This window comes from Hylobates moloch, unplaced genomic scaffold (genome assembly GCF_009828535.3).
Source record: "Hylobates moloch isolate HMO894 unplaced genomic scaffold, HMol_V3 SCAFFOLD_22, whole genome shotgun sequence".
NCBI classification, from domain to species: domain Eukaryota; kingdom Metazoa; phylum Chordata; class Mammalia; order Primates; family Hylobatidae; genus Hylobates; species Hylobates moloch.
The window spans coordinates 17,063,458-17,079,390 of NW_026652297.1; the positions used below are offsets into that span (position 1 = coordinate 17,063,458).

At 45.6% G+C, this 15,933-nt stretch overlaps 1 protein-coding gene across 1 annotated transcript in view; it reads right to left on the reverse strand.

Annotated features, from left to right (window-relative positions):
- Positions 1-14,238, reverse strand: part of BFSP2 (beaded filament structural protein 2) — a 71,520-nt gene extending 57,282 nt beyond the window's left edge. Inside the window, exon 1 of the mRNA XM_032143899.2 lies at positions 13,722-14,238. Coding sequence (XP_031999790.1) covers positions 13,722-14,210 — 489 coding nt within the window. The 5' untranslated portion in view covers positions 14,211-14,238. The remainder of the gene's footprint in view (positions 1-13,721) is intronic.
- Between the last annotated feature and the right edge of the window lie 1,695 nt (positions 14,239-15,933).

Below are 15,933 nucleotides of genomic sequence, written 5' to 3' on the forward strand. Positions count from 1 at the left end.
GGGGAGAGAGGGCAGGTGTGAGTAGAGGGGAAAGGGCAGGGGTGAGTAAGGTGAGAGGACGGAGCGAGTAGAGGGGATAGGACGGGGTGAGTATTGGGTTTTGTGGAGGGGAGAGGGCAGGGGTGAGTAGAGGGGTGAGTAGGGGAGAAAGGACAGGGGTGAGTAGAGGGGAGAGGGCAGGGGCGAGTAGAGGGGTGAGTAGAGGGGAGAGGACAGGGTTGAGTAGAGGCAAGAGCTCGGGGTGAGTAGAGGGGGCAGTAGAGGGGAGAGAACGGGGTGAGTAGACAGGAGCGGACAGGGATGAGTAGGGCGTGAGTAGAGGGGCCAGGCAGGCGTGGGCAGTTACGTTCAGCAGGGGACTTTGTCTTCTGCATAATTTTGCCCAGAGCCTGCTGAAATGGGGGGACTTTCTAACTTCCACACTGTAGTGTTATTTCGTTAGCGTTTATTTAGATGGTTATTCATTGGTCCTGAAATAAACATGTAACTAAAAAAGACAAGTTGTTTTCCAGTGGTGGTCAGTTTGGTGGTGGAGATTTCCACTCCTGTGCCCTGCGTTCACTGCCTCCCGAGGACTGCTGAAATCACTTCTCGTTTCTGCTGAATAATGCATTTGTGACAGCCAGCTCTACTAGCTCGTTTACAACCAGATAAATGAGTCTTTATGTGCTTTTCCCCAGCCAGACGACAATAAACTAGGTTTATTTGCCTAAATTGAGTCCTCAAATTCGGCGGATCAGCATAAACCCTCTGGGAGAGCGCTGGGGACCCTGCGTAACATTCTGCTTGGTTCAGCCATTCTTTCACTAATTCCCCGTAAAAAGCCACCACATTTGTCCTCAGCACTTGTGCCAGTTGCCTGGATTAGTTTTAATTTAGCTCTTCTGGAGAGTGTAGCCCTTTAGAATATCTTTCCTATTGCTCTTCTGTACGGATGTTTAATTTGGTTGGGTTTGTTTTGAGAGGCGCTATGGAGATGGGTCTTCTCTCCCACCGGGACACGTCAGTAGAAGGGTTCTCTTGCTTGCGTGGAGTTCTGAAGGCTTCCCCTGCCCCAAGACCTCATAGGAATTACTGCTTCCCCCACCACAAAAGCCACTGACAGGACTTTTATTTATTACTGCATATTTTATTTAAGGTAAAACCTCCAAACAGTGCCAAAGAGTATACACCCCAAAGTAAGCCTGCTCCTGCCCTGTCTCCAGCTCCAGCCCTCTCACCAGAAGCCCCCACTGTCCGCAGCCCCTATGTGTGCTTCCAGAGAGGGTCTGCCCTCCACTTTCTAAGAAACAAATAGTAGCAGAGCACAGACGTGGTTACTCAGCGATACATCCTGGCGCCAGCTCCATGTCAGTATCTAACCAGCATCCTGGTTCTCTTCTCACAGCGGCAGAGGATTCTGCTGCGTTGTTTCTCTGTGTCAGACATTGCAGCCGCTTTCTGTCTCACTGCTGGTCTGGAATTTTAGAGAACCCCCGAGCTGGAGCTCTGAATTGAAACCTGGAGCCTGTCTGGTTCCATATTCAACTTTCACCACCAGCCGTTTCTTGAACACTCGCTGTGTGTCGAGATGTGCCTCTCTGTGCCAGGCTCTGGAAGTGGAGAGGGAGGCAGACAGAGCAGTGGCCCCGGCAGAGCTGGCGCTTGGTGGGAGGCCTGCCCGGCACCCAGACTGCCCTGAGGACGCCATGCCCGGCTCCCACCTTGGTCCACGCTGGGCCCCGCCCTGAAGGGCCATCTTCCGGCATCTTCCTTGGGACCCACATTCAGTCCCCACTTCCTGGGGCACCCTCGCTGAGAACTAATCGATACCCTGCGCTTTCTGGAAACTCCTACAGCATATGTCGGTTGATCAACGCGCTCATGGAAGCAGCTGTTTGTGTTACTGCTCATTTAATGTATGTCTTCAAGTTTATTCAATTCCACAAACTTAAATAAAGCATTGATTATGTGCCAGGCGATTTACACACATCATTTCGTTTACATTCCTGCACCAACCCGATGAGGTAGGTCTTCTAGCTGCATTTTTACGAAAATTTCAAACGTAAGTCAAAAGAAATCTGTTATAATGGACCCCCATATATGCATCACCCAGCTTCCTTGATTATAAGCACGTGACCTATTTTGTTTTACTTGTATCCACATCTTGCCACTCTGCCTGAGATTATTTTCAACAAATCCCAGACAGCATATTATTTCTTCTTCAAATATTTCAGCCTGTACTGGCAAATTCTAAGAATGCTTTAAAAAGAACGCAGGACTTCACAACCATGATCATGTCTAAAAATTAATAATCCTTTCGTAATACTTTCTCAATTATCAAATATCTAGTCAGTGTTTGGCTTTTCTCGTGTCTAATATATTTTTTAATAGTTTGAATAGTGATCCAAATAAAGCCCATTTTGATGGGCTGATATGTTAATTTAGTCTCTTTTAATGTATAGATTTCTCTTACCATCTTGCTTCTTTCCCTTGCAATTTTTATTTGTTAAAAAATTGGGTCTTTTGTCTTATAGTTTCCCAGGGTTTGGATTTTGCTGGCTTCATCTCTATAACAATACTTTTATTATTTTCCTTATGACTATCTAGTTGTCTAAATATCACTTATTAAAAAGTCCACCCTTCCCTCTATTGGCTTCAAGTGCTGCCTTTATTAAAACTAAATTTCCGAACACAATAGAGCTTACTATAGAATTAACCTGTTCATCCGACCCTTGTATTTTCTGTAAATTAGTAGTTTTATCTTGAGGCTTAATCATATTCAGGTTTTTTGTTTGTTTGCAAGACTACTTCATAGGTGGTGATGTGTACTCCACCAGGAGATACAGAACGGCTGCTGGTCGCATTTTGTGGCATAGCCATTTGATTATTGTTATTGCCTAGAGCCATTGTTTTATTATAGATATAAATAAAATTAATAATAATTCTATTATTTTTCTTTATTAGCTGGAATACATCTGTAAAAAGATAATTCCTCTCTTTAATTATTTATTTTTCTTACCGGATATACCTATAGGTCTTATAAGAAAGGCAGGAAAATGCTTTATTTTCTCTCATTATTTACCAGTTTTAAAAATAATGAGTTGGTTCCTCAGTGGGCTCCAAAGATGATTAGTTGTTTTTTTTTTTTTTGGTGTTATACTGATATATTTGATGGATTTCAATCTATTGCAGTTAACGTTCTTAATAATATTCTTTTAAAAATTGATGGATCATGCTTTTATTCTGTAACTGACTTATTTTAATATTTGAAAACTGTAAATGACATTTTCTCTATTTCCCAAGAGGCGAGCTAACAGGTCTCTATGGATGCACTTGGAAGTCGCTCACGAGTCTTTCTTTAAACTTTAAAACATCTCTAAACTTTTACATTCTTTACTATTAAGACAAAAAGGCAGTTCAAGTTCAATCAGAATTTCGTGTTCAATTGCTTCACATAGTCACAATATTAAAAGCTCTGAATGTGTGACTTAGGTCCAGCGGTTAGAAAGGTATTTTCAGCCTGGCGAGATGTGCTTTGCTGCTGGGCTGCAGCTCATTTGCGCTGTCACCATGGGATTGGCTACTGTAGCGCTCAGAGGACAGCTCTGGTTCCACGGACTCCTGTCCGCCCACGGGCTGCACACAGGCAATAGGTTTCTGTAACATTGAACTGAACTTTGACATCAACGAAGGTGGGAAAGACTGATTTGAGTGCTGCCCACTTGGAAAAGATACATGAGAGGGAGAATCCCCGTTTGCATTAGGGTCCCCAGGTGATTTGGAGCACTGATATTCCTTGCTATGCTGATCATTCCCATGAGGCCTGGAACGACTGGAGCTTAACGAAGAGACAGCCTGGGGTTTCCCAGGGCTGGAAGAGCGCGGCTTGGAGTGCTGTGATCCATGCTGGCATTTTTCTCTGGTCTTCTGCTCCCACTACTGCTATGTGAGTCACAGTCATGTCTCTGGCCACGGCTGTTAGTGCTACTGCTGCCACTGTCTACTGGCTACCATGTCCACTCTGTAAGCCTGAGCACTGTTTCTGAGACAGAAATGCTGGGTGCAGAGGTCCTACGGGGGTCCATTTTCATCTGTTATAAGTGGTACTGTAGGCTTGGAAACTGCAATAAGCCTTGGTATAGATTTGTCTCCTATAAAATCCTTCATTTCACCATAGTTTTCAAGCTACTCTGGATACAACTCGATAACTTATCTTCCTTGCTAGTAGCTTTGTATGGCTCAGCAAAGAGAAGAGAGCTAGGTGGGAAGGCAACTTCGTCCTGTTGAATTTCCTGATCCCGCCTTTCCTGTTCTTTCATGCGCCGCACGGTCCGGGCTTTGTGGTTCATGTTGCTTATCTTGACTTCTTTTTCTCCCCAGTGCAGCCTCCTTGGTGTCCGTCCTTATGGCAGTTGGACCTCAGCTTTGCTGTTGCTTTAGATTCCACAGCATGAGGTGTAGAAGAGTCCTGAGCACAGGAGTTCTGTCCCCATGGGGTTGGGGTAGCCACCCTCCCAGCACATTGATGTCATCTTGTTCACCTTACTGGAAGCCCTGATAATATTCTTATTGATTCCCAACCATCTTTGGTTAGTGGGAGCTTCTTTGAATTGACTCCTAAGTCTTCTGACATGACTGTAGTTTCTCATAGCGTCCTTGCTTTCTGGTATGACAAGATGTTTCAGACTCATCTTGATATTTCCTATCCTCAGACCTGGATTCAGCCATTTCTACAAGGAGCCCCCCATTCTTTTAGTGAAAGATGGTTGTTAGAGACCCAAATCTGAGGCTAAAAATGGTCATTGTCGCTAAGTTGGCCATTGCTTCTAGATCTTTTCAGTGGTCACACTTGGAATCAGGCATATATTTATTTTTATGATCACATATATCATGACTTTATACTGATAATTCCGATTTAAATTCAAGACTAAAGAATTGTCACTAAACGTCATGCATCTTACAACTGTATCTCCTTTCACTCACACTCAAGTCTCAGTTTTCAATAACACAAATACAGTTACTCTCTTACTCTATCCCACAGCGCACACACACACACACACACACACACACACATGCACGCACACACCAGTGTCAGAATAACAGTGCCAGTGCTGCCACCACCAATGTGATTACTGAAAAATTGTTGATTTTGTTTTCTGTTGTCTTTTGCATTCTCCACTAGGAATGTACAATTAAATTCCTGTGGTTTAAAAAGCCACTTGGGATAGTTCTTCTTCATGTGACTATGCTATCAACTTGGTACATAGTTGGATTCATTTGTTTCTTTTTATTTTTGATTCTTAGAATTGGCTTTCTGAAATCTATTTTTGTCATACAATTCTGTAAAATATTTTCATGGTTCCAAAGTCATCTCCACATAACAAGATAAATTAAAAGAACTCTAGTGTCCTACCTTTCCCTGCTACTTTTTCCCTTCCACCCTCCTATAAGTAACATTTAAAAACACTTATGGTTTGTTTTATTCCATTTTTTCAATGTAAACAAATATGTATGTATATATTCATATCCTTCCCTTTTCTTAGCTAGATGGTAGAATGAAATACACACTCTTTCCATTTTGCCTTTTAGCTCAATAACATATCCTGGAGATCATCACTCCATAGTAGCTATAGAGCTATTTCTTGTTCCTTTGCAGATGCATCATGGTTTATTCAACTTGTCCCCTCCTGCGAGGTCTTTGGATTGTTTCCAGTATTTTGGTATTACAGATAGGATTGCGGTGAACAGCTTTGTACATACTTCTTGTTCATATTTTTGCCAGTGTGTCATTGGGAGTGTGTCCTAGAAACAGGACTGCTGGGTCAAATTATGTATACATAAATGCCTATATAATTTGTCTAGATGTTGCCAAATTCTTCTCCATAGGCGTTGTAACATCTTCTATTCACATCAACACTGTATAAACTTGCCTATTTCCCTAGAGCTTCACCAACAAATAGTTTGACATACTTTTAGAGTTTTGCTAATCGGATAGGTAAAAGTGGTATTTCAGGTAGATTTTAAAAATTTCTCTTATTATGAGTGCAGTTGAGACATTAGGAGCCATTTTCATCTATTTTTTGTGTCAACTGTCTGTTCATATCGCTAACATTTAAAAATAAAAGAGTGCTATCGGCTTTTTTTAACCTCAAATTTTAATGCTGTGTATAAAATAGGGCTATTTTAACCTTTTGTATCCTACATTGCATTTTTTTTCTAGTTTTCAGTTATCTTTTAATTTTGCTTATGGTGATATTTTGAAATGTAACATTTTTAATTTTTTCTTAATCAAATTTATCAATATTTTCCTTTGTTGCTTTTGGATTTTGAATTGTAACAAGAAAAATTTTTCCCACATCCAGGTTATAAAGGAATTCACCTATGTTTTCTACTTGCATGGTTTCATTTTTGATTTTATATCTAGGATACATTTAGAACCGACCGTAGGGTACAGCAAGAAATGGATCCAATTTTATTATTTTCCTTATGACTAGTTGTCTGAGTATCACTTATTAAAAAGTCCACCCTTCCTTCTATTGGTTTCAAATGCTGCCTTCATCAATACTCAATTTCCAAACACAGTAGAGCTTACTATAGAATGTTCTATTCTGTTCCATGGTTGTCTCATCTTTTTTGTGCCAATGCTAAACTATTTTAATTACAGAGACTTTATAATATGTTAATGTCTGGTGGGGCTGCTGGTCCTCTCCCCAGCCTCCTCCCCTCCACTTTTTCTTAGTTTTCCTTTCCTGGCTATTCTTGCCTTTCTGTTCTTACAAAGGGAATTTAAAACCAACTCATCTAACTCTAGAAAAAAAAAGATGGAATTTTAAAAATTAGGATTGCATTAAATTGATACATTAACTTAGGGAGAAGAGACATCTTTATGCTATTGAGTCTATTTGAGTGCATGGTGTTTCTTTCCATTTGTTCAAGACTATTTTGTGTGTTTCAGATAGATTTGATTATTGTCTAATATAGATTTTGGACATTTCTGAAGTTTAGAGGTAATTCATCTTATGCTATCATAAATGAGATTTTCTCATCTCTTATATCTTTTTTGTTTATATATAAACAGCATTGTTTGTTGTTTGTTTTGAGATGGCCCTTGCTTTGTTGCCCAGGCTGGTCTTGAACTCCTGGGCTCAAGCAATCCCCCTGCCTCACCCTCTTGAATACCTGGGACTACAGGTTTGTACCACCATGCCCAGCAGCATTTATTTATTTATTTATTTATTTATTTTTCTTTTAGAGACAGGGTCTTGATCTGTCACCCAGGCTGGAGTGCAGTTGTAGAATCATGGCTCACTGCAGCCTCAACCTCCCAGGCTCAAGTGATCCTTCTGCCTTGGCCTCACAATGTGCTTGGATTACAGGCGTTTGCCCCCATGCCCAGCCTCAGCATTGCTTTTTGATGTTATTTTATAACGTGCTGCTTCACTAAATCATCCTATTGTTTGTTGTATAGTTTTTACATTGTTCCTTCTGGAATTTCCAGAAAGACAGATTTTTCCCACTTTCTTTCCAATTCTTATACCAAGTACTTTCTCTTGTCTAATCATATTGATCACTGCCTCTAACCAATGTTACAGAGCAGTAGAGACAGCAGGCATCTTTTTCTCATTCTTAATTTCTGTGGAAGGCCTAGTGTTTCCTTCTTAGAGATATTTTATCATGTCAAAGGAAGTCTCTAATCATCCTCATTATTCAGATGAGAAACTGAGATACAGAGATCAATGAAGACCTTGGCTCAAGATCACGCAGTTGGTAAGTGGCAAGCGGCAAGGCTAGGGGCTGTCTGGCTTCAAAATCCCCAGTCTTTGCATCACATCTAGTTTTCATGGAAAACTGACCCCACCCTCTGGCTCCCATTTCCCAACATGGAACTCTCATTTTAAGAGATCTTAAGAGATTTAAGAGTGGCCGAGTGTGGTGTATGAGAGGGGTATGGAAAGAGGCCCTGGGTGCCACGCCCTAGTCTCCCTCTGTTTTCTTTAGCAGTTCTCTTGCTTTCCAGACACATTCGACTTCCAGAAACCACCTTTCTTAGAAAGCAGCTTAGTGACTGGCTGGCCACGGTGGCTCACGCCTGTAATCCCAATACTTTGGCAGGCCAAGGCGGGTGGATCACCTGAGGCCAGGAGTTTGAGACCAGCCTGGCCAACATGGTGAAACCCTGTGTCTACTAAAAATACAAAAAAATTAGCTGGATGTGGTGGTGGGCACCTGTAATCCCAGCTACTTGGCAGGCTGAGGCAGGAGAATCGCTTAAACCAGGGAGGCGGAGGTTGCAGTGAGCCGAGATTGCGCCACAACCTGGGCAACAGAATGAGACTCCATATAAAAATAAATAAATAAATAAAAATAAATAAAGAAGCTTAGTGGCCACCTGCATTATATGAACGAGACCCTTGGGAAGCAGGCTCATGCCTCCTCCCCCTCTCCCATCAAAATATTTCTTCCAGTCATATACCTCACTCTTCCTAAGAGGAATGAATCTCTCTAATGGACTTTTCTCTGGTAGCTACATTTCTAACCATACTGTAGTGTCCCTTATAGCTTGGCTGACAAAGAAACTGCCCCACTGGCCTGCTCTGACCAAACAAATTGCATTGATTAAGAAACAGGCTGAGTGACTTCTTCTTGGGGAAATGTGTTCAGGCCTTCGCAGATTATGATTCTGCCCCCATCGCCTACTTTCCGGGGATACCAGGTTGTGAATCATGAACAACAAACCCTGTTGCCTTTCTTTCTTCTCAGTGGAGAAGGATTAGTTCTTGTTTCTTTTTCTAAAAAGAAAGCCTTCTAGGACCACAAGTTCTGTGGGAGAGAAACCTGGCCCAGATCTGGATTGCCTGAGTTTCCAGCATGTTCTTCAAATAGGCAGATTCCCTGAGTATGGGCTCTCTCTGTGCAAGGGACAGAAAGAGGGGCTGTGAGCAGCAGGAAAAATAGTCAATTCAGGTCCGTTTTAAACTCTAATCCTTTGCCTTTCAACAGTTTTGATTTCCCATTTCCTCCAGCTGACAGCCTTATCCTTTGGAGGTATAAGCTGCAGTTTTCTCCCATGGAGACCTAGACTAATGTCCTGGCTCCTTAACTTAGAACTTCTGCGCTCCCCTTTCTTCCTCAGGCAGCTTCATTCTCCCCCTGGCTTCAGCTGTTCCTTTTGTTTCGACACCTAGTCTCTGAGGGCTGCTCCTCTGTCCCCACTCTCCTTTCATCTGCAGCTCCGAGGCACAAGGCTGCCTTATTCCAAGCTTGTGTTTGGCCTATTTGAGGATGAAAGGGCCTGATGTTGCCACCAGAGCCTATTGTCAGCATCCTTCATTTGGTAAGAAAAGTCAGGAGCACAGAGCAAGGCTGGAGAGGGAAATGGCCCAGGTCTTCCTCAGCCTCTGTAGTTGCCACCTGGGGTTTTTCTGTCTGTTTTCACCACTTAGCGAGGCTTGGAGGTTCTAACACAGCTGAGGAGTGGGAGGAGAGAGGTTTGGAATTGAAATGGAACTTCATATGCATGAACCGTAACTAGGAACAGCTATATAATTTGTGGATCCCAGTGCAAAAGGTGGCGCCCCCTGTTCAAAGAGCAGGAACAAATTGCGATTTAAGTTACTCAAATATAATGCTTTCTCCTTTCTTCTGTCATGTTTCAACTTGTTACGGTAATTTTTATTTGCTATTTAATTTCCACTCCCTGGGGCATGGGGATGCTCATGCAGACCTTTATAGGCATCCAGAGGCCTTGCTGCATGATTCTGGGCACGTGTGCACCCCACCAACGGCTGCGGTAGCTTTCTTACCAGCCCCTGGACCGATATACCATGTCCTGCTGGTAGGGGTGGGGTGATAACCCCCAAGAATATTACGACCTCAGTGCCACCTGTAGTACCTGGGTCGGGGGTGAGAAAGAGGCTTGTCCTCTCCCTCCAGTTGCTGCCACCCAGGGGCATGGAGCAGGTGTCAGAAGGGGCTCCCAGGGGCAGAGGGGTGGGCCAAGAACCTGTTGTAGGGAGACAGAGGGAGGTAGGACCAGTCAAGAGCCCCTGGTCCATACTCCATTGTCCCACGAGACTTCACTTTCAAAACACAAATTCAAAGATAAAACTATTGGCTGGGCACGGTGCCTCATACCTATAATCCAAGCCCTTTGGGAGGCCAAGGCAGGAGGATCTCTTGAGGCCAGGAGCTTGAGGTTGCAGTGATCTCTGATGGCCTCACTGCACTCCAGTGCAGGGCCCTATGAGACTTCACTGGTGGTGCACCCATGGAGCCAACCCTGGCCCCAAACTTATGTAGTGATAAGGATGGAGAAGATCCCCCTCTCCAGGAAGGGCTTCCTGATTCTGCCATGGTGTGAGCCCTCCTGGCACCCTAGTTTCGTGTTGCTTTCCATGATGCAGCTCTCTGCACAGTGACAGCAATGGTTTCCCTCCTCCTGGCTCCTTTTCCTGGCTTTTCTGAAAACCTGTCTTTGTCTCCTCTTGGTGGGGGTGAGACAGGCTGTGGGGAGATTCCAGGGGACAGGGGGCCCCCACTCCCCAGAATGGCCCCAGGAGCTTTCTGTGTCAGCTGGGGTGGTGATGGCGGGGAGGAGAGCCTGTCTCCTTTCCACCTCTTTTCTCCCCCTCTGAAAGCAAGAGGAAATGTTGTTTCCCAAACGTTTACGGAAATTGTCGCTTGCTCTGACCTTCCCCACTGCTTGCTCCAGCCTGATCCAAGAAAGTGCCACCAAAATGGACATCCCCACCCTACTCTTGAGTGACTGAGGCCTCTCTTGGATTCTCTGTTTGGGGCCCAGGCTAAGGAGGTCGAATTTCTCTCTAGGTGCCAACTTGGGGCTCAGTTGCTGAGAGCTTGCTCTGAGCCGCAGGGCCCTCAGGAGTCACAGAGGGTTGCCATGGAACTGGGCTGCAGGACCAGGAGGAGTTCTGCGGACAAGGTGGGGAAGAGGCAGCTGCAGGTGGAGAAACAGGAGGGGTAAGGAGTGCTGTGAGGAGCACGGAACACCAGAGCCCGGAGTCTGGAAAGGTGGGCATGAAGCCCCAGCCAGAGAGGCCTGAGTGAGGGCAGAGGGAGAGAGCTCTGGATTTCTGGAGCCCAGGACCGCAGAGTGGCTACCTCTGACCCCAAGTGAGACGAAGGCAGCACTTTGTGAAAGGACTGGGCTGGGAGGTGGCCTTTCCTCCAGGCCTGGAAAGGGGTGGGGGCCTGGTGGGGGCCTCCTGCAGCTCCACGAGGTCAGATTGACTGAAAAAATCACGAGTATTTCTCAGTTATGGAGTTTTCTTTTGTTCTTCTTGATGGAATAGAGTTTAATATGGCTGAAAGTCTGGGCTGTGCAATATAGAAATAGTAACTCCAGGCTGGGCATGGTGACTCACTCCTGTAATCCTAGCCCTCTGGGAGGCAGAGGCGGGTGGATCACCTGAGGTCAGGAGATCGAGACCAGCCTGGCCAACATGGTGAAACCCCATCTCCATTAAAAATATAAAAAAATTAGCTGGGCGTGGTGGCATGCACCTGTAATCGCAGCTACTTGAGAGGCTGAGGCTGGAGAATCGCTTGAACCTGGGAGATGGAGGTTACAGTGAGTCGAGATCACACCACAGCACTCCAGCCTGGGTGACAGAACGAGACTCCATCTCAAAAAAAAAAAAAAAAAAAAGAAATAATAACTCCATTTTATCAATTGGTCTAACTCTATTTTCAAGTCCATGATTTTTTAAAAAAGAAGGAGAAGAGAACTTTATTCATACCCAGGCCCTCATTTATAGTCACTTAAGAGGAAAGTGAGCCCATGTGGGATCCCGATCCGCAACTACGGAGGTTGCATGTCTTGGTGTGTGGCTGTGGTGCTCTCACAGGATTTTAGAGCTTCCTAGTCTGTACTCTACCTGTAAGCAGGAGCCAGGCTCTTATTTGTCTATGGATTTGCTGGAATATCTAAGCATTGTTATACCCATTTTGTAGATAATGAAACTGAGGCCCAGAGAAGTCAGTAAGTTGCAAAGGCCCTTGTAGCTATCTGGAGCCAGAACAAGTCAGTATCTATTGAGTATAAACTAAGTTTTGTGGCCCCACTTTTTAACCTAGCCACTGGGATACCCGATTTCTCCTGACAAGTCTGTGTGGCATCTGAGTGCAACCGATTGTCCAGCAGATGCTGACATATTGGAGTATCTAGGGATGTTCTGGTGGTTGTTTATCGCACAATATTTGGAATAAGGAGAGTTGTGAAGAATCCTGGAGGAATGGCTGCCTCTTAGATTTGACAGGCATTAAGGCCCTGGACTATTCTAAGATGGCTCTCCCTCGCAGCCCAGATGGATGCAAGCAGAACAGCAGCACCAGGGGGAGAGCCTGAGAGGATGGTGCTGTTCATCATGCACTCTGTGTTGCCAGCGGGCACTGACAGCAGTGCATGAGAAGCATCCTGGGATGAAATGGGAGGCAGGAGGGGCAAATGGGGAGTCCCTGTGTGCAACTGCTTAGCCTCCCCCAGCTACATACAAATAAAATTTTGTGACCTCCTCTTGGGAGGCTGCATACTGGACTCCAGGGGGCCAACGGTCTGAGTTGGCAGTCCCTGGTGGGTTAGAGACTGATTTTGCTCAGAGGGATCCCAAGGCCAGCATCTGGAGAGAGAGAGGAGAAGGAGAGGAGAAGCCAGCTATCCACAGAGAGACCAGCTGAGAGGTGCAATGCTGGCTGGAGTCCCAGCATTAGAACTACAGGCTGCAGGCCAGACATGATGGATGTGCCCCAGGCGCCACAGAAATCACCCTGAAGAGTGGGAAAAGCAGGGCTGACCAAGCAAGGGAGAAAGATGAAACCTCTGCATCCTTCCCTGTCCAATAAGATAGCCATTAGCTACCTGTGGCTGTTTACATTTAAATTAATGAAAATTAGATAAAATAAAAATGCAATTCCTCAGTCTCATTAGCCACATTTCAAGTGCTTGATAGCCATATATGGTTAGTGGCTGCCAGACTGGACAGTGCAGATATAAGATATTAATATTTCCATCATGCAGAAAGTTCTACTTGAATGTAAATTATCTCATTAATATATTTTGTATTGATTACATGTTGAAATAACATTCTGGACATATAGAGTTAAATAAGCTATAATATTAACTTCACCTGCTTCTTTTTACTTGTTTTACTGTGGGTAATAGAAACTTGTCAATTACCAATGTACTTCATATTTCTATTGAACAGTGTGGTTGTAGGTGGATACAGGAACACACCTCCATTTATTCATTGTTCTTAATACCACATCCATCCAATGGTATTTGATTGGATAATAGCTGTAAAAATCCCTTCTCAACAGTAAAGGTGACTGAGGCAGCCCAGGGTAATGGGGCAAATGCAACTTTGGAGGCACAAAAATTCAGGTTCAAATCTCATCTCTATCCCTCTACTAGCTTTGAAGTCTTGGGCAAATTACATGCCTCAGTTTCTCATCTGAAAAATGCAATCAGTGAATGATCCACTGCATAGCATTTCTTTCAAGTTTAAGGAAGATAGTGGATAGTGCACGTTTGGGGGCTAGTGTGGGCTCCTAGCAAACCTCAGTAAAAGGTAGTATTGTTGTTATCATTAGCATTTTAAGTGTGAAAGTGTAGGGGATTATGGTCAGTTTCTCTGGCCTCAGCCTACTCACAACCCTACCCGCTGCCTTCAGCAGCCCCTCCCAGCCCTCTGCAAAGCCCTTGGCACAGCCTGGACACTTACCTGCTGGCAGCTGCTGGCCCAGGAAGCCCGTAGGGCACCCCAATTTCCCGAGCGCGTGGCTTTGCTCTCCAGGTGCATCCGCAGTTGTGTTTCCAGCTCCTGACTGACTTGCTCAAGGGCATGCACTTTGGCCATATATTCCACCAGGCAGCCCCCTAGGTCCTCAACAGCACCATGGTCCCTCTCCAAACCTGGAGCCGGCACGGTGGCCAGGCCTGAGCTCCGCAGGCCCTGAAGGAAGACACTGCTGATGCCAAGGGCCCGGCGGGTCACACGGGCACCCAGGCCACCTATGTACCCACTGGGTGCTGTTCCTACATAGACCCCGGGTGCTCGGACAAGGCCACTCATGGCATTGGTCCTGGAGGCTGGGGGGCTATCCAGGGAGGATGACGACCGTGGCCCCCTGAAGGATGCCCTGCGCCTCTGGAGGGGCATGCTGGAGCTGGCACTGGTGGGCAAGTCCACTACTACTCGCCTCTCACTCATCACCCCTTCTGCCTCTGTGGTGCCCAGTGGGTTTACAGAGTCCAGTGGCTTTTGGTTTACAGCCCCAGCATCCCTGTGGCCTGGTCACGGGCCTCTCTGGAATCTCCCCTATCCCCGGGGCGGCTTTGTCTGCTGTCTTCCATGAGTTTCCATCGTTCACTGAGCTGAAAGAGAAATGGGCACTGCCCAGGGCTGTGTGCAGAGAGGCACTCATGCATTCTTTGATGCAGGGTCATGTGCCCAACCTCCCAGATTATTCTGCTGGTGGTGGGGGAGGCTGGATCAGTGCAGGCTGTGGGGGTAGACCATTTGGGTTTGTGCATTTTACTACCTAAGAGTGGGCAAGGCAGGCATCAAGCAACCCCATTTTACAGACGAGTAAACTGAGGCTCAAGGACCTCAGATCACAAGTGTACTGATCACTTGCCTCAGACCTCAGATGACAAGCTAGGACTGAATCTAGCTATTTCAGGGCTTTCTACATCCCTATGTGTACTGGCACATGTGAATGTGAACACATGTCCACACAGGCAATAAATGATGAAAAATGGCAGGAGGCAGCTCCAGGGACCCAAGAGAAAAGACTTGCCTATGGTTTCCTCTCTCAGTCCTGGCAGCAGCTTCAGGTCCTCCCCTCACCTCTCTCCTTTCCTCCTCATCTCTGTCCTCTAATGATCTGCTGTTCATCAGCTGCTTGCTGTTGGCCAGGATGCTTCCTCCCTCTGGACCTCACTGTCTGAACAGTGGCCTGAGCCTCTAACTCTCTGATGCACCAGATAAGGACCTTGGGCAAATTCAGGTCCCACACATTATGTTCCGGCCGTTCCCTACACCTCTGCTTCTCCATCTGTTGGAAAACTGAGAAATAAAAACAACAAAGAGGGTGTTTTCTGATAAGCCTCTCCAAGGGTGCCCCAAGTTAGGATATGATGACATCCCTGGGTTTTAATTATTGATCTTGGCATCCACTAAGCCACCAAGGGTCGCATCTCAATCACTTCTCTAGGATCAGAAAGGTTCCCCCAGTTTCAGGATGACAACATGGACCTAAAAACCTCTGTACATAAGTTTTACCCTGGAGAAACCAGGTCACCAAATCCCAGAGCTGGATATTTTTCCAGATGCTGTAATGTAGGAATGTACCTCAGGTGAGAGAAGGAGAAGGGAGCCAATCTCTAGTGAGTAGCAGATCCAGCCTGGTGTGTGCATGAATCCTGTAGTTTATTTCATGGAATTCTCAACTCAACCTCAGGAGGAAGGAGGTCCAGGGTTGACAGGTACTGCCATATGGGCTGTGCACCTCACAGCTCTAAAATCACATGTCCTACAGTTGGCCACTGTCCTCTTACGTGAGGAGGACCCCGAGAGCTGCAATGACTTGCCCAGGGTTCCATGTCCAGAGAGTAGCAGAGCTGGGGGCAGACACCCTCTTCCAACCTCTGGGCCAGTGACTTACTTAGGAGTCTCCCTGTTGCCCACAACCCAGAGAGCAGAGTACCTACCCCAGGTCATGCAGGTAAAGGTAAAAAACCTGGTCGCTACTAGAAGACTCTGTGTGCACTTCCTTCCTGCTGACCAGGACACTCCAACCCTTCCTTTCTTTATTGTCTTCCACTTTGTCTCTCTGAGATGGCCTGGGAGGTATTTTATAAATATCAGTGTTGGCTATTTGATGAACAGATGAAAGAACCAATCGGATTAAGTAAAGGCCAGTAGTGTCCTT